We start from the raw sequence: 18,372 nt of genomic DNA on the forward strand, positions 1-18,372 counted from the left end.
GCTGAACAAAAATGTAAGAACTTTGAAAAGAAAAATGACACCAAGGATAAGAAACTACTCTTTATTTTAGACAACTTCATAAAATTGTTTTCACCCGTCCCCACTTCTTGCCTTTCATCTCCTTGTTTTAGTTGAAAAGTCTTGAAAGATGAAGGAAAACCAGAAGGTAAACTTTGTAGCACTCAATAAAGTGCTTCCCTCAGACGCAGCTAATCATTTCCACAGACGGAGCATTCTGCAGAAGTCTTCCAAAAGTGGTGCTAGGATTACATGGGGTAAGGGGGTCGGGCTAAGATGTCTTTAGCAGAAATTCTCAAGAATCCTTAATATTCTAAGGTGCGTAGATCTCCGAGAGAAAAGGGTTATGGAATGTTCCCTAAGCTTTCTTGAGCAATCTTTTTTTCACAGAACACATCAGAAGCAGTTTGGAGTGTGCTGGTAATACACATTTTTGAGATGGAAGTTAGAAAGCCTGATCTGTTCACATTTTTTCCCCTCCCAGTCTTCGCTAATGCCAGCAATAGAGTAACTCTGGAATCCAGACCACCAGTCATATTCAGAAGGGATAGCTTTATCAAGGGTGGAATGGAAAGAACCAGCTACCGCCTCCTTTTTAAATTGTTACATTTTTCTTTAAACCTCCCTACCTTCCCCATCTAAGTTTAGCAATATGTATACTTCCTGCCTTAAGCAATCCAACTGGGTGCTACTTCCCTCCTTTTGTGACAGAGCAACTAATTCATCACTACCGAAGGAGACAGTGCTACCAAGGCAAGATCGTGGGGTGCCAGAATTTGTAAAATAATACCCAAGACACACAGAAAGTAACATACTCAGAGGAGGGCAGCCTTAAAGAAATTACATGGTTGCATTAGCCAAGCAATACTTTTCCGAGCACTGGTCATATCACCAGAACAGTTAAGGAAGCATTTTATGTGAATACCTCAGGCCTGGGTATTGGCCCCTCGGCTTGAGATGCGGCTAGGTTTTCCTGAGAAAGTCATTCATCTTAGACTATCTCATCGGTTTAGTTTGTTCAGTCTCTTCCAGGCCTGGGCAAAGCTCTGGCACTGACCTGCAGCAAACTCGATTCCTAAAAGAGTCTGACCATATCAAAGGTGGTAAGACAAGCTCCACGGCTGTTAGCTAATTAAACTGACATTCCACACCATCTGCTGATAGGATGAGGCAAAGGATAAGACTCGTATCTTGGATCTTTCCAAGCGGGGCATGTTCGATGATGACTAAAGAAAAGGATTAGTTGCTAGCTGGATCTGAGCTCAGGCTTGGGCATAGAGGGAACTGGTTTGGAAGTGGGAGGGGTTCCCTGAGCTCTGGTTCAGACTACAAGGGTTTCACTCAAGGAAGGGTATGATGTGGGCGTAAAACCATTCTTCGGACAGTTGAAGGTGGTCACCTTCAAGAGCCAGGAACACCAGCTGTCCGGCCTTGTCCATTGCCTTGAGCCCCAGGCGGTCCTGCAGAGAAAAAGGCCATAATTAAGCTTAATGGTTTCACAGTAAAATCATAACAGTTAACGAGATATTCTCAAAAATGCAGTATTTTCTCTTGAGTATTAAAATTTAGGTAAATGAAATGCCAACAAGGATACTTCCCTCCCATTCTTTTCCCTAATATTAAAAACGTGTTTTTGATGGCTGTTCCTCTCACTGCTTGAAGCTTTAGGTAGTAGGATTTTAGTCCACCATGTATCTAAGCTGACTTGTCTTCTCTTAGGACACCATGGGGATGGGTTGGTGGTCCACTAGTGTCTTCTGATTTTTATGGAGTCAAACAATTGGGGGGAAAAAAAAAAGTTATGTGCCACTGAGGTGGTTCTATACAGGGTTTTATACTCTGCTTTCTCGAAAGTTTCCCAAAGCTTCTGGAGGACCACCTACAAGTGGGCAAGCCATGGACAAAACTGCCTCAAAATATCAAGTGGGACTGAGCCAAAGATGGGAGAACATTAGCTAGAGAACTTAAAACATACCCAACTCTTAGATAACAAAACTCAGACACTTTCACATTCTGTAGCTGAACAAGTCATGACAGCTGGGGTGCTGAAGAACAAGAGCTGGGAAGATGAGCAGTCAGCATGCTGCTCCTGCTCTTCAGTCGCTCAGTCATGTCCGACTCTGTGACCCCATGGACTGCAGCACGCCAGGCCTCCCTGTTCATCACCAACTCCCGGAGTTTACCCAAACTCATGTCCATTGAGTCAGTGATGCCATCCAGCCATCTCATCCTCTGTCCCCTTCTCATCCTGCCTTCAACCTTTCCCAACATTAGGGTCTTTTCAAATGAGTCAGCTCTTCACATCAGGTGGCCAAAGTATTGCAGTTTCAGCTTCAACATCAGTCCTTCCAATGAACATTCAGGACTGATCTCCTTTAGGATGGACTGGTTGGATCTCCTTGCTGTCCAAGGGACTCGCAAGAGTCTTCTCCAGCACCACAGTTCAAAAGCATCAAACCACCAATTTGAGTTTCATGACAAGTTCTTAATTCTAACTTGCAAAACTTAACAAACCCTAGCTTCCTTTTACCTCACCCGTGGTGGGGCACCAGAGGCAGGAGAAAAGTCAAGAGATGACAATTGGCCTCTGAAATTACTTGGGATCTGAACAGAAGGCAAGTGGTTTAGATGCATCATTTCTGCACTTTAGGAAGAGTATCTCCAAGATAAAAGCCTGAGAGTGTGGGAGACTCCAGAACTGGGAGTGGTGAAAAGCTGCTTGAAAAAAAGGCCTGCTGCTGCTGCTGAGTCGCTTCAGTCGTGTTCGACTCTGTGTGATCCCATAGACGGCAGCCCACCAGGCTCCCCCGTCCCTGGGATTCTCCAGGCAAGATCACTGGAGTGGGTTGCCACTGCTGAACAAAATTCATAGCTCTGTTCCTCCCAGTCTCCTGCAGGAGGAGCTTTCCCCTGTCAGTGCCTGGTTTAAAAACAGGACTTCAGCATCTATTGATATTAGTGTTTTGAAGTAACAGCCCTCCATATTTTTGTCATGTGAGGGCTCTTTGGATTTGTGATGGACTGCGCCTCAGCAAAGGAAGCCAGTTCTAACCCTGTTATCAGGAGTTAGAGATATGTCCCTTGCCCAGGCCTGAAAACATGAGGAACAGGTCCTTCAACCTTCAGGATGGAGACCAGTAAACCAGCCTGATAAGCTGGTGCCACAATCAGTAGTCTAACGAACCTTGCCCACAGCACCTGCTGTGCCAGAGTGTACAGGATCAGGAATGTCACCAAAACACCTAGCAGTTCCCAGCGTCGGGCTGACAAGGACTACACCGCTCCTCCCCAGTTACCTGTGTGTAGAGGGTGCTCTCCTGTAAGGGAATGGTCTCCTTGGCTTGGCCACTTCTGTAAAATCCAAACCACTACAGGACAGGAGGAAGAAAGGAGGTCAGATCAGACACGCGCACACTGCCAGACTATTTCAAGACTGGCTAGTAGCTAAGACTACTGACAAACAACTCCCTAAGGCTGCAGCAAGGAGGGACAACAAAGCATGTCTTGAGTCATTTTTTCTTCAGGGTGGATCCTGAGGTATGAGTTAATCATTCCGAAGAGCTTTCCCATTCCCTAGAATTGCTGCTTCCTACAGTTACTGAGCACCTACTCTGAAAATCCTTGCGCTGTATAAACATTCAAAGATGAATTTATGTATACAGCCCCAACTTTTAAGCAGCTCTGGTCCAATGCACAGACACAACTAGTTGTTTAGCATGGGGGTCAGCAAACTTTTCCATAATCAACAAACACAAAATAATTTAGGCTTTAAGGGGCCATGTGGTTGCAACTACTAAATACTGCCATTGTAATGCGAAAAAAGCCACGAGACAGTATTTTTTAAATGAACATGGCTGCATTCTTTTTTTCCTGTCTTTCCCCACCAGCCCCCAGCTGTATCCCAGCATGGCATGTGGGATCCTGGCCAGGGATCAAACCCACGTCCCCTGCAGTGGAAGCTCAGAGTCTTAACCAGTGGACTGCCAGGGAAGTCTCAATATGGCTGCATTCTAATGAAACTATTTATAGACACTGAAATTTGTAATTCATGTAATTTTTACATTATCAAAATTTTTTACTTTTTTCTACCATTTTTAAAAAAAAACCATTTTCCTTCGTGGGCCCTACAAAAGCAGGTACAGGGTAGATTCAGCACACAGGCTGTGGTGTGCTCTGACACAGTGTGATGAACACTGATAATTCTTAAGAGGGAGCAAATTCTGCCTAGAAGAAGGGTGGCTTTCTGGATGGAGGAAATGACATTTGAGCTGAACAGGAGCTTGTCAGGTGGAGAAGGCCAGGGAAGGGCATTTTAGAGACTAAAGCATGAACAAAGGAGCACAAAAGAAACACGTGCCAGGAGCAGGGCATTTCAAGTAGCGCAATATGACTTGGTCAGAGAGGGGATGAAGTGATCAATGAAGTATAAGATTAGGTTGGAAAGAAATCAAAGCCAAGTCAAGGCTGAACGTGAATGTGAACCTCAGGGAGTTACAGATTTTGGACTGGTGCTGCTGAACCTTTTCTGGATCACAGATCTCTGAAAATCTGATAAAAAATTTCTAGACCCTTCCTCAGAGAATGCAACTTCAGCTTACCCTTGAACAACATGGGTGTGAACTGCTTGGGTCCACTTATATGTGGGTTTTGTTCAGTACTGTGGATGCTGAGGGACAACTATAAGTTATATGTAGATTTTTGACTGTGCAAAGCACCAGCGTCCCTAACCCCTATGTTGTTCAAGGGTCAACTGTATATAAGTTTGCAAACAGTTTTGGGTTGTGGGGGGTTATAACCCTGAGTGTCCCATTTATAGACCTCAGAACCCCTGCTCTACACAAATGTGGGTGGAAGGGACTGACAATTCTTCCCAGCAGGCAGCTGTGGGTTTTGGGGTTTTTTTTCGTTTTTTTAAAATTGATTTATTTATTTGGCTACATTGGGTCTTGGTTGCAGCATGTGGGATCGTAGTTCCCTGACCAGGGACTGAACCTGCATCCCCTGCATTGGGAGAACAGAGTTTTAACCACTGAACCACCAGGGAAGTCCCCAGGCAGCTGTGTTTTAATGCCATTTTCTCCACCAGTCTCCTGGCATGTTGTGGCCTAAGAAGCGTCTCACCTCAGAATCCACAGGGTCCACGATGGAATCATTGAGGAATTTCACCATCACAAACTTCTTGAGGGCCATCAGGTTTTTCTTGTAGGACTCATTGACACCCTGGAGGAAAAGTCAATAGTAAGAACCATCAGATTACCATCATTACCATCAGATTCTAGCCAGGGAATTAAAACCTTACAGTGCTCTGGTCTGCCTGACCCTGGGTTTCTTCTCCATGGTAGTGGGCTGCTTTTCTCGCTTCCTGCCCAGAATACACCAGATACAGCCTTTTTCTTACTTCTTCTGACTGACAATGCTCCCAGCAACCATGGCGTACAGATGGCAACCATGAATGGCCACCATGAATCTGTCACTGCACTCTACAGGTCTCCATCACATAGGTCAAAGACTTCTAGCCAGAGAAAGCCAAGGCAAAATAAGAAACTGCAAACTCTGACTGGTTCTGCCATACTATTCTGTTCCCATCGCTCCCCTCTTCAAATTCTGGTTTTGTTTGTTTGTTTTAAACCTCCAGATAAGCCAATAAAAATTGAGCCAGAATCTCCCATGTTCATCTCTGGGACACACTCAGTCCCCTGTGCAGTCTCTCTCTTAAGTAATTCACTCTTCTGAAAAAATATGACCCCAAAGCGATCCACTGGAAAGGCTTCCCTCAGTAAGGCGGCAGTTGAGGTTCCTGCCAGCCAGCACCTATTGAGTTCACCCCGCTGCTTCAACATTAGGCAAGAGGAAGAATCCACAGGAAGAAAGCCAAGTGAATTTCAGCCTCCCTAGAAGGAACTGAACCTCATAAGCACCGCCTCCCCCAATACAGAACTTCCGTTTCCTGGGCTCTGCCTGGGATATTTTGGACAGTCACTGCTCATCTGTTTATAATGCCCCTAACAGGAAAGGGAATGCGCAATTATGGTAGCCTGGGTTGGGTACTTACTCTCTCTTGATTAATATCTGCCAGGAAGATGCTGTGGTTGCGGTATATGTCCTCCTTGATGGGGTCGTGCCAGTATTCTGCTTGCACCAGGCTGTGGGAGAAAAAGAAGGAAAGGTGACCAAGCAGCACATTAGTCAGTATGCCCGAGGCATGGCCCTGGGCACAGGCCACCAAGAGATCGAAGGGACAAGAGCCTTCTGTTCCTGCTGCCTGATCCCTTTTTCCTTAGCATCTCCTATGCTCCTTCCTTCTTGTCCTTGAGACCTAGCTTAAATATCATTTCTTCAAAGACCATTCTGGCCAAACTAGGCACCTCCTCCATTACTGTCCATCACTGCACCTTGTTTCTTTCTGCCACAGCCTTAGCTGGTACTAAGGGGGATCTAGTACCCTGATCAGGGATCGAACCCAGGCTCCCCTGCATTGGGAACTCAGAGTCTTAACCACTGGATCAGGAAAGTCCCCCGGGCTATCTTATTTTGAACTTCCAGGATCTCTCTCTTACTCTTTAATGATTGGTTTTATTTGAATTCTTTTCTAGAGTCATGGATGATCTCTTTATCTCTGAAGATAATAATATAGGCTTTTTTTTGTTTAAGGTTTCCTTCAGCTTCTTGAATTGCCATCTGTTTCTTCCAAGTCCCTTTTTACTTTTTGTTGTTTTGACTGTCTTCTATTTTGGAAGCTTTCCTCAGATGTCTGATGGAGGGGTGGGGTGGCGGTCCTTGGCTCACTGTTCATATTTAAACAAGAGCTTCCCTGATAGCTCAGTTGGTAAAGAATCTGCCTGCAACGCAGGAGACCCTGGTTCAATTCCTGGGTGGGGAAGATCGGCCAGAGAAGGGATAGACTACCCTCTCCAGATTTCTTGGGCTTCCCTTGTGGTTCAACTGGTTAAGAATCCACCTGCAATGCAGGAGACCTAGGTTCAATCCCTGGGCTGGGAAGATCCCCTGAAGACAGGAAAGGCTACCCACTCCAATATTCTGGCCTGGAGAATTCCACGGACTGTATTGTTCACAGGGTCGCAAAGAGTCGGACACAACTGAGCCCCTTTCACTTTCACTGAGCTGAATAGAAGTTCTTCACACAGTTCAGTTCAGTTGCTCAGTCGTGTCCGACTCTTTGCGACCCCATGAACCGACGCATGCCAGGCCTCCCTGTCCATCACCAACTCCCGGAGTCTACCCAAACCCATGTCCATTGAGTCAGTGATGCCATCCAACCATTCCATCCTCTGTCGTCCTCTTCTCCAGCCCTCAACCCATCCCAGCATCAGGGTCTTTTCAAATGAGTCAGCTTTTTGCATGAGGTGGCCAAAGTATTGGAGTTTCAGCTTCAACATCAGTCCTTCCTAAGAACACTCAGGACTGATCTCCTTTAGGATGGACTGGTTGGATCTCCCTGCAGTCCAAGGGACTCTCAAGAGTCTTCTCCAACACCACAGTTCAAAAGCATCAATTCTTCTGCGCTCAGCTTTCTTTATACTCCAACTCTCACATCCATACATGACTACTGGAAAAACTATAGCCTTGACTAGATGGACCTTTGTTGACAAAGTAATGTCTCTGCTTTTAATATGCTGTCTAGGTTGGTCGTAACTTTCCTTCCAAGGAGTAAGCATCTTTTAATTTAGACAGCTCTCTACTGGTGGTTTCACTACGTGGGAGTCAAAGGAGTCCTGATTTGTTGGAGGATTGTGAAATATCAACCTGCAGATCTCTCTGGGACCAGTTTTTTCAGGGAGGGATCCATCAAACTTCTGCCAAGAAGATAATAACCTGGCTGCTATCATTCTGGGAATCAAATAGGAGGAGGTGGGTTTTCAATATGGTGTCTTATCACCATCCTGTGTTTATTATCCCAAAGTCTGGTACTTCTTGAGTTAAACTGCTCCAGAAAATAAATTTGGCTTCTCTTGTCAGGGTTGGGGATGAGCAGTCACTTGGACATACACTTAAGGGATTCGGGGAGTCTGATCATTGTTTCTACAGATTTTCAACGAAGAGTCTCATGCACTTACTCCACCAAAGTATCTTAGATGTTAAACTCCTGACTCTTTCTGAGATTATAAAAAGTGAACTGGTCCCTTCTTGTCAGTGTTTCCTTCAACAGACATAAAGGTTTCAGAATTTTCTGCTCTGCTAAAACAATTATCACTCATTCATCTGCTTTCTTTCAAAAAACATATTGACATCTTTTTTATCATCTCTTCTCTCCTCTCCTGTTCTCTTTGCCCTTGTGAGTTTATCACAGTTTATTCTTTTGCTTTGTTGTTGTTTAGTCGCTAAGTTATGTCTGATTCCTTTGGGACCCCGTGAACTATAGCCTACCAGGCTCCCCTGTCCAAGGGATTCTCCAGGCAAGAATACTCGGGAGGGTTGCCATGCCCTCCTCCAGGGGATCTCCCTGACCCTGGGGTCAAACCCAGTCTCTTACGTCTCCTGCATTGGCAGGCAGGCTCTTTACCACTGGCGCCACCTGGGAAGCCCCATAACCATACTAGTTGATCCCGAATCTCAGCTATCACCCAGAATACTCCAGACCTACTAAATCCAAATTTCTAGAGATGAAGCTCTGGAATTCATTTTTAATGAATTTCCCAGGGGGTCTGACATATAATTTAGGTTTGGGAACAACTGAAGGACAACCTACTCCAAAAGTAATTCTGAATATTTTGAAATACCCAAACATAGGTAGTTGAGGACACTGATGTAAGAGGTTAAGCCTTTGCTGCTGACAATATAAAGAATCTGTCCTTCAAATATTAACAGTAGTTTCTTAGCCTGAGTAATTTCTATAGGCTTGTTTTTTTAAAGATGAAAATGTAATTACATTCTTCTTATACAGAAAAATGTCCTCCCTTTCTTTAAATTTACTATTAGAGCAGTTTTAGATTTACAATAAAATGAAGCAGATAGTATATTCACAGTCATCTGAATATCATTTAAATATCACTAGCAGCTACTCCTAGCATCACGGTTAGCATGAGAGTAAATAAGACATTATCACGCAGTGACAGTTCCGCATCCTTTTCGGCTAACCATACATACCGTTCCTGTATAGCTTTGTTGTAAGCCCCAGCGTTCAGTGTTTTTCTGATGAAGTCACAGATGTGTGAGCTTTCTCCTGGGCACCGAGGGAGTCCAAAAACACCTACAGCAGTAGAAGACAGATACTCATGCCTTTCATAATCATGTTCTGAATACCTACTGTGTGCAGGGCATTGACAGAAACAAAAACCAGAAACAGATCCTGATTTCATTCATTCATTTCTTAAGGAAATAATGTATTTGGAATTGATACTTTAACCAGCTTCCTCCTGGTGTTCCCTCTCCTTTCTGCCTCAGGCCCTTTGCACCTACTCCCCTCCAGAGGATGTGCTTCTCTTACTGTTTCATTGGGGGGCCTCATTCTCACCTCTTGGGTCTTGGCTTAGAGAAGTCATATCTGAGAAGCCCAGGTCTCAAGCAGTGCTCAACCCCTGTTCCTCCCCCAACCCAGTTATACCTGTGTCCTCATCAATAACATTTTGGGAGGTACCAGACATACCAATTCTAAGCATATATTGGCAATAATTAATTTAATCCTTACAACCACCCTGTGGAGTAGAAATCATGATTTAGAGCATATTATAGACAGGAAACTTTTAAATAGAGAGGTTAGATACTTTGTCTGAGGTTAGACAGTAAGTGATGGAGCCAAGATATGAACATGAGCAGTTCGGTTCCAGTGCCCAGGCCTTTCACAAATATAACCACTATTCTTGTATTTTTTTCTTTATCACAGTTACTACTATCTGTATTTATTTTGTTTGCTTACTTGTTTCATGTCTAGTCTCCCCACACAAGGATGGATGTTTCATGAAGGCAGAAACCTTATCTGTCTTGTTTTGAGGTTTTAAATAAATATTCATGGAATCAATGAATGAATGATAAAGCTGTTTCTACCAATTTGCATCTGAATAAAACATATACTTTTAAAAAGTATTTTCCTACCTGTTATTTTATTTCATCCTCTGAAAAATTCCCGTAAGATGGGCAGCATCTTATTTTAGCTTCTCTCTGTGAAAGGGACCCTACGATACCAAATTACTTGTCCAATTAACACTTAATTGGATGAATCCAGTCTCCTGATTATAAGGGGAATCCTGCTCCTACACTCAACCAGCTTAACAGCTAAATCCATTAGAAGAGAAATAAAGTTCTACCCCAAGACACATCTGCCCCAAAAGTTTATTAATTCTGTCTAAATAGCAAACCTGTTGGGGGTTTTTTTTTTTTTTTGAAAGATTTCATCTCTGCTGTTAATTTTACAGACAAAAAAAGCCTAGACACTATTCATTGCCTAAGTCCCAATTCAATAGGACACCACTCATGTCAGAAAACAGGAAAGATTGTTGGACTTTCCAAATTCCTCAACCACTGCCTGCTACAGGGCTGCAACCATCTCAACTGCAGGAAACCATGCCAATTATATTAGAGAAAAGTAGGTGGTAATGTAATGACTCCCCTGTGTGCCAGGTGTCTGGAATCCTGTTTTGTCATCATTGCTGGCTAGTCTGTTATAACTTAGAAAAACAGGATTTGGGGGAGGATGGCTGACTTCTTGTACAAACAGAGATGCTAGAATATTTTAGGTAAAAAGGACAAAGTTACCTTGATGTTGTCCCCCAACTGAGATGAGATTGACCATGGGAGGTGATGGGCATCTCTGAGCCACTGCCCGTCTGGAGGAAAAAAACGGTTATCAGTTTCCACTGTCAGATGGAAACAGATCATCAATAATCAACTTCTCAGGGGAGCCTGGGGGAGAATGGGTACCTATATATGTACGGCTGAGTCCCTTCACTGTTCACCTGAAACTCACCACATTATCTGCTAATCAATTATACTTCAATACAAAATTAAGTTAAAAAAAAAAAACCTTCCCAGATTAAGTTACTTCATCTGTGGTTCCCCAAAGCCACAAAGTTTCAGGATTTAGTTTCCTCTGATACAGCCAAACACAAATCTTTATTCCTTCATAGAAAATAAATTAAGTTCCACAGAGCTTCTTTCAAGGGGCTATTTTAGAAGAGCTTCCCATCCAAGGAAGATGAAGATTCCAAAAACACTAAACGGATAGATCTATCTGCATCAAAGGGCAGTCAGTCAGTTTCATGTGATACCATATATAAGTGGTATGATATAACAGAAAGGGACTTACAGAAATTGGCCTCCCTGGGAGAACCCCATAGCATTGTAGCCTTGCTGCAGTTTAGGATCCTTAGCAAGAATCTGACACACTGTTGTTACTTGGGAGTTGACATTCAAAAAGAAGCTGTTCTCCACATCCTAAAAGAGAAGCCACAGAGAAATGAAAGGACGGGGCTGAACACAAGCACTGGCACCTTCTCTAAGAGGCAAACTTGTTTAGGCTGGTACCCTCATAAGCCACTCAAAAACTTAAGTATCACTGTATGGTCTTCCGCTAAAAATGCAAGGTAAAGCATTTTAATAGTACATTCTACGAAATCAGTCAGCAAGCCTTCAAAGGAACAGAGCTGTGAAGCGCCTCACCTCTCTGAGAGTCTTCCCAATCTCTAAAGATAAGACGTGAATTCCAGGTATTTTCTTCTCAACCATTTTTTTAATAGCACCCATACTTAAGGGATTACAACAGCTGTCTCCTAGACAACAAAGACAATCATGGAAACTTATGAGTGAAAACAACATTATTTAACTTTTTAAAACTCTGTACTTCAAAGGCATTAATGAAAATATGCAAAGACAACACACAGAAGAAAATGTTTGCAAAACATACTTCATAAGAGTTTAACATCCGGAATATACAAAGAACTCTACGAGTCAGCAAGAAGATAATCTAATTAAAATAGGAAAAGGACTTGAACAGACATCTCTTCAAAGCAGACATACAAATGGCCAACAAGCGCACGAAATTATGTTCACCACCACTGGTCATTAAGGAAATGCAAATCAAAATCACAATGAGGTACCAATGCAAACCTACCAAGATGCCTTTAAAGCCTTCAATTTTTTTTTTTAATTAACTTATTTAAAAATGGAAAATAACAGACTTACCTGGTGGTCCAGTAGTTAAGAATCTGCCTACCAATGCAGGGGACATGGTCCTAGAAGATTCTACATGCCACAGGGCAACTAAGCCTGTGTGCCATAACTACTGAGCCCCTCGCCCCAGAGCCCGTGCACCACCACAAGAGAAGCCCCCTGAATGAGAGGCCCAAGCACTGCAACTAGAGAAAGCCCTCACACAGCAACGAAGACCCAGTGCAGCCAAAAATAAATAAATAAATAAATGTTTAAATAGAAAATTGCAAGTGTTGGCAAAGATAGGGAGAAATAGGAACTCTTTACATTGCTGGTGGAAATGTAATATGGTGCAGCCACTGTGAAAACAATTTGATGGTTCCTCAAAAAGTTAAAGACACAATGACCATTTGACCCATTAATTTCAACTCTAAATACACAACCAAGAAAAGTGAAAACATACGTCCCTACAGAGACTTGTACAAGAATATTTAAAGCAGCATTATCTGTAATAGCTAAAAGGTGGAAAACACTCAAAAGTCTATCAATGGATGACTGGATAAACAAATTATGGTAGATATATACAGGAAAATATTATTCTGCCATAAAAAGGAACAAAGTATTGAAACATGCTACAACATGGATGAACCTCAAAAACGTTATTTTAAGTGAAATAAGCCAGAAATGAAAGGTCACATACTGTATAGTTCCTTTTATATGACACGTCCAGAATAGGCAAATCCATTGAAACAGAAAGCAGACTGAACATTTCCTGGGGTGACAGGAAGACGGGGTGAAGCGTGATTCCTTAAAACGGGGTACACACATTTTCTGCAGTGATGAAAAAGTTTTGAAACTAGAGAGAAGCGGTGGTTGCACAACATGAATACACTAAGTGCCACTGAACTGTGTACTTTAACATGGGTAAGTGTATGTTACATGAGTTTCCCCTCAACAACAACAAAAAGAACATTTTTTGCTCAGCTCACGTAATAGCTTCAAAAGCCCAATACAGTATCATGGGGACCCCAAATTCACAATTGAAAATAAGCAGAGGTGCATGGTCTCTTATCATCTAGCACATCTGCGGTTCACAGGCCCCAAAGCACCTTGAAATCTCTCTCTTTAGGGCCAGGACTAGACCAAGACAAGTAAAGAAAGCTCATGTAAGTGCTGACATTGAACTTACATTCTGCACTTTTTTTTCTTCCTGTTTCAAGGAACCAAGAACTAAGAATAGCAGGCAAAGTGACTGACTGCTGAGTAGGATAAGTGGGCTAAGATCATTTTCCATTTTGAACTTAATCATTCCATTTTCAACCTGAGAGCTAAACTTAAAAATTCGTTTTTAAAGAAGGAAAAGAGCTCAAGCATGTTCTGTTTCTCACACTGAACTATAATCATGGGTTACTTAGATGGCTTCCAAATAGACTGGCTGTGCTCTGGGAGGACACAGAGCTCTCTCTCATGTTCTCTTTTATCTCCACTGCAGTAGCCCGAGGCCCTGGCACAGACTCTTGAAAAACATTCTCTACCTACTGACTCTAATTCCTCTCTGAATGTTTTTCTTTCACCTATTCCAATAAGGTTCTCACTCTTACCACTCCCCTAAAAGTGGTTTACTCAAGGTCGTTAGTGATCTTCCCATTGCTAAATCCAGTAACCAATTCTTAGCCCTCATCTTAGTTGACCTATCACCAGCATTTCACAGTTTGCTATCCCTTCCTCTTGAAACATTTTCACGTGGTTTCAAGACATTGCTCTCTTCTGACTCCACCTTCTCCCTAGCTGTTCTGTCTCTGTCTCCTTTGCTAATTCCTCTCCATCCCCTTGGGGGCTTCCCTGGTGGCTTAAGGGTAAAGAATCTGGTTTGATCCCTGGGTTGGAAAGATCCCCTGGAGAAGGAAATGGCAACCCACTCCAGAATTCTTGCCTGGAGAATCCCATGGACAGAGGAGCCTGGTGGGCTATAGTCCACAGGCTCAAAAGAGTCAGACACGACTGAAGCGACTTAGCACACATGCATTCCATCTCTTCATCCTCCAGGTGCTGGGAATGCCTCAGAACTCAGCCTTTAGACCTCTTTCCTCTTCTGAATATCCTCACTCCCTACGTGATTCTGTCCAGTCTCACGGCTTTAAATACTAGCCATATGCCACAGGTTCCCAACTTAATCCTCCAGCCTGTATCTGTCTCAAGACTTCACACTCCAAATGCCTCTACATCTCCTGAATATGTAACAAACATCTCAAATTTAGTAAGTCCCAAAGCACATTCTTGATTTTCACCCCAAATTTGTTCACCCTACAGGCTCCCCCATTTTGGTAAAATGACAACCTTATCCTTCTTGCTGTCCAGGCCAAAAACCATGGAACCATCCTTGACTCCTTTCTTATCTCATATATAATCTGTTAGCAAATCCTACTGGTTCTATCTTCAAACTGTATCCAAATGTTGACTACTTCTCAACATCTCCCCTTTTACTGTACTTTTTCAAGTCACCGTCACCTCGTTTCAGTTCAGTTCAGTCGCTCAGTCATGTCTGACTCTTTGCAACCCCATGGACTGCAGCGCGCCAGGCCTCCCTGTCCATCACCAACTCCCAGAGTTTACTCAAACTCATGTCCATTGAGTCGGTGATGCTATCCAACCATCTCAGCCTCTGTTGTCCTCTTCTCCTCCTGCCTTCAATCTTTCCCAGCACCTTGTTTAGATTATTGTAAAATCTTTCTAACTTTTTTCCCTGCAAAGGTCCATGACCTCCTACAATCTAGGCTCAATATAGCAACTTATCTTTGTTCAGTCACTCAGTTGTGTCCAACTCTTTTTGACCCCATGGACTGCAGCATGCCAAGCTTCCCTATCCCTCACCACCTCCCGGAGCTTGTTCAAACTCATGTCCATTGAGTCGGTGATGCCATCCAACCGTCTCATCCTCTGTCATCCCCTTCTCCTCCCGCCTTCAATCACTCCCAGCATCAGGAATATAGGAACTAGAGTGCTTTTAAAATGCAAATCAGATCATGTCACTCATCTGCTCAAAACTCACAATAATGCCCATCTCTTCTAGCCAAAGTTCCTACAGTAGCCTTAGTAGCCCCAACAACACATGCAGGCCATCCTCCTACCCCTATTTTCTTCTGATTCACTGCGTTTCAGCTACACTGACCTGAGTGTTGCTCCTTGAACACACTAGACATACTAGATACTTATGCCTCATGACTTTGCATTTGCTGATCTTTCCACCATATACTCACATGGCATCTTCTCTCATGGACTTCAGGCCTTTGCTCAGATAATCACTTTTTCAGTAAATCCTGACTTTGCTCTATGAAACTGCAAGCCCCCACTTGCACTCTCTATCCTCCCCCTCCGCTGCTTTATTTTCCTCCATTGCACGAATCACCGTTTGACATATGTTTATTTATTTATCGTTTGTCTCTTCCACTGGGAAGTTCTAAAAGAGCAAAGAATTTAGTCTGTTTAGTTTACTGTATCCTCAGGATCCAGTAGGTAATCAATAGCTACGCGTCAAAAGTATAAACGAATTACAGGTGCCTAAGAAATCTGCGTTCAATGCATGAATGAACAAAAGGATGGAGATGCCGCGGTCACGCAGGCACAACCCTGCCTTCCCGAGCGAGAGTCGGATGCTGCACCCTGACGCCACTGCCCTGAGATTAAACTAGGACACCGCGTAAAATCCTACCGCAGTGCACAGCCCGCTGTGAGCGCTTACCAAAAGACAGTTCCCTCCTCAGCATCTCCCTTTCCAATGCAGGGTAACCCCTAAATCCTAAAACGTGGAGCCGGTCCGGTGCTGTGTGACCACGGTCCTCGCCCTCCACACTTGCACTTTGCAGACGCGAACCCAGGCTTGGAGAGGGAAAGGATCGCCAAACCTTTTTGACTCTCTTCTCACTCCCTCCTTCACTCACCCATCCCATGCCAGATCACCAGCGGCAGGGGAGCCGGCGGGTCGAGATCCCCCAGCGCCAGGGAAGTGCAGGAACCCAGCAGGAAAGCGAGAGCCAAGAGGCACAAGCAGCTGGACGACGCCATCTTGACTCTATCACGTGACCGCGCCCCCCTGCCCCGGCCTCTATGCGGGCGCGGGCGCGGGCTCGTCGCATCCGCCGCGCCTCGGCCTGCGTTGCTCCGGGCCGACGGGCGTCTCTCCTGGCTAGTTGCCCCAGTGGACCGCTCGCCACCAGAAATCAAACGCGTGCCAACATATACTCAGTGCTTCCTGTGCATCAAGCACTGTTCTCAGCGCTTTACATCTGGTAACTGCTTTAATCCCCATCACGCCCAAATACACTTCTCCCCATTTTACAGGTCAGACTCTTGAGGCACTGAGAATGTGGGTTAGCAACCAAGGTCACAGAGATAGTACGTAGGTGGATCCAAAGGCTTTGCTCTTACCCTTGCATCGCCCTGCCTTTGGAAGAAAAGTACTTTGTGGAAGAGAAGGAAGAGGGAAGGAGGAAGGAAAAAAGAGCTGACTCAGCTCTTTATCAGAAATTGAAGGAGAGTTATAATTTCCAGGGCTAATCATGACAGTGTGGTGTTCACTATCGTGAAGGAAAGATAGAACTTCAAAAGGCAAAGATAAAATGCCAGAGAAGGACTGGTATAAGCTAAGATAGAGAGGGAAGGTACGTGTTTTCTAGAAGTGTGGCAACTTCCAGATTGACAGAAACGTCTGATGGATGTAAGCATGGTGGAAAAAGCCACTGCCACTTTCTGGTATAAACTCAAAGCTGAATTATGGTAGGAACCTTTCATCCACCATTTCCCACTTTTTGCTTGCCTCCAGATTAATAATCTCAAGCCTTGCCCGCAAAAGAAGAAAATGATTTTTTTTCAGCAAAACATTGAAATTGTTTAAATGGAGAGTTTAAGTGAATTAAAGTGTATCCATTATATAATGGAAAATTGTGAGGTGGATTTTATTAAAGGATAGGTAAATTTGTATATGTGGTGGTGGTTGTTTAGTCTCTTAGGTCATGTCTGACTCTGTTGCAACCCTATGGACTGCAGCCTGCTAGCCTCCTCTGTCCATGGGGTTCTCCAGGCAGGAATAGGGCAGTGGGTTACCATACCCTCCTCCAGGGAATCTTCCCCACCCAGCGATCGAACCTACCTCTCTTGCATTGGCAGGAGGGTTCTTTACAACTAGCACCGCCTGGGAAGCCCAAAGTTGTATATTGTGACATGGCAAAATGTTTTTGATTTATTTTAAAGGAAAAACTCATGAGAAGACTTGACTCATTGGAAAAGATTTTGATGCTGGGAGGGATTGGGGGCAGGAGGAGAAGGGGATGACAGAGGATGAGATGGCTGGATGGCATCGCTGACTCGATGCACGTGAGTTTGGGTGAACTCCGGGAGTTGGTGATGGACAGGGAGGCCTGGCGTGCTGCGATTCATGGGGTCGCAAAGAATCGAATACAACTGAGCGACTGAACTGAACTGAACTGAAAGGAAAAGCTAGGAAATGTATTTCTACAGGAAATATATATGTTGTTCTGAGGGGCAACTACTGAGTGCCACGCTCTGCAACCAGAGAAGCTGTGGCTACACTCAGGGCAAATAGAGAAAGCCACAAGCAGCAATGCAAAGACCCAATGCAGTCAAAAATAAATAAATAATAAGTTTTTTTTTGTTTAAAGAAGTATATATATTGTGATGGATATACCACTCTATATTTACTGAAAATTATTGGGTTGTCCACATGAAATTGGTGAGTATTATGGTATGTAAAACCTAGCTTAATAAAGCTGTTCTTTCAACATCTGTATATTCACATATTTCTACTGATTTTGACTGAAAGGCTGAAGCACTGACAAGCAGAAAGAAAATAAATATATAACAAGATCAGGAAGCTGTTAAAAGTGACGTCTGGGGGACAGTGTTATTATGTCCACTGAAAAAAAGTGCACAACACGAGAGCTGTGATGTAAGTTTTATTTGGGGCCAAGTGAAGACTATAGCCCAGAGATAACTTCTCAGAGAGCTCCGAGGATCTGCTCCAAAGAGGTTAACAGGGGGATGTCAGTGTATAATGTGATTTCGGAGAAGCAAGAGACCTGCAGTCAAGCACTTACTTTGGCAGAGGGTGGCTGCTTTTCACTCTAAGGTAGCTGCTAGTCAGGAGGAGCAGATGCTTCATTAACGATTTCAGTGCTTTCCTGGGCATGAGAAGATGCAAAAATTGGGGCTCATAAAATCTTCTGAAAATCTCTGACT

At 43.8% G+C, this 18,372-nt stretch overlaps 1 protein-coding gene and 1 non-coding gene across 2 annotated transcripts; one reads left to right on the forward strand and one right to left on the reverse strand.

The window, feature by feature from the left end:
* Window positions 1-47: 47 nt before the first annotated feature.
* On the reverse strand, window positions 48-16,569 carry PPT1 (palmitoyl-protein thioesterase 1). Its single transcript, XM_069587101.1, has 9 exons — window positions 16,059-16,569; window positions 11,632-11,741; window positions 11,279-11,406; window positions 10,729-10,799; window positions 9,124-9,226; window positions 6,071-6,161; window positions 5,140-5,238; window positions 3,315-3,386; window positions 48-1,478 (listed from the first exon to the last, which is right to left on the reverse strand). The coding sequence occupies exons 1-9, from the start codon at window positions 16,180-16,182 to the stop codon at window positions 1,356-1,358; spliced, it is 921 nt and encodes a 306-aa protein (XP_069443202.1). The 5' UTR covers window positions 16,183-16,569; the 3' UTR covers window positions 48-1,355.
* LOC138431662 (small nucleolar RNA SNORA79) lies at window positions 1,653-1,800 on the forward strand. The gene has a single exon (XR_011253811.1). It is a non-coding gene; the product is annotated as a small nucleolar RNA SNORA79 (small nucleolar RNA).
* Window positions 16,570-18,372: the final 1,803 nt, after the last annotated feature.

This window comes from Ovis canadensis, chromosome 1, assembly GCF_042477335.2.
Source record: "Ovis canadensis isolate MfBH-ARS-UI-01 breed Bighorn chromosome 1, ARS-UI_OviCan_v2, whole genome shotgun sequence".
Lineage (NCBI taxonomy): Eukaryota > Metazoa > Chordata > Mammalia > Artiodactyla > Bovidae > Ovis > Ovis canadensis.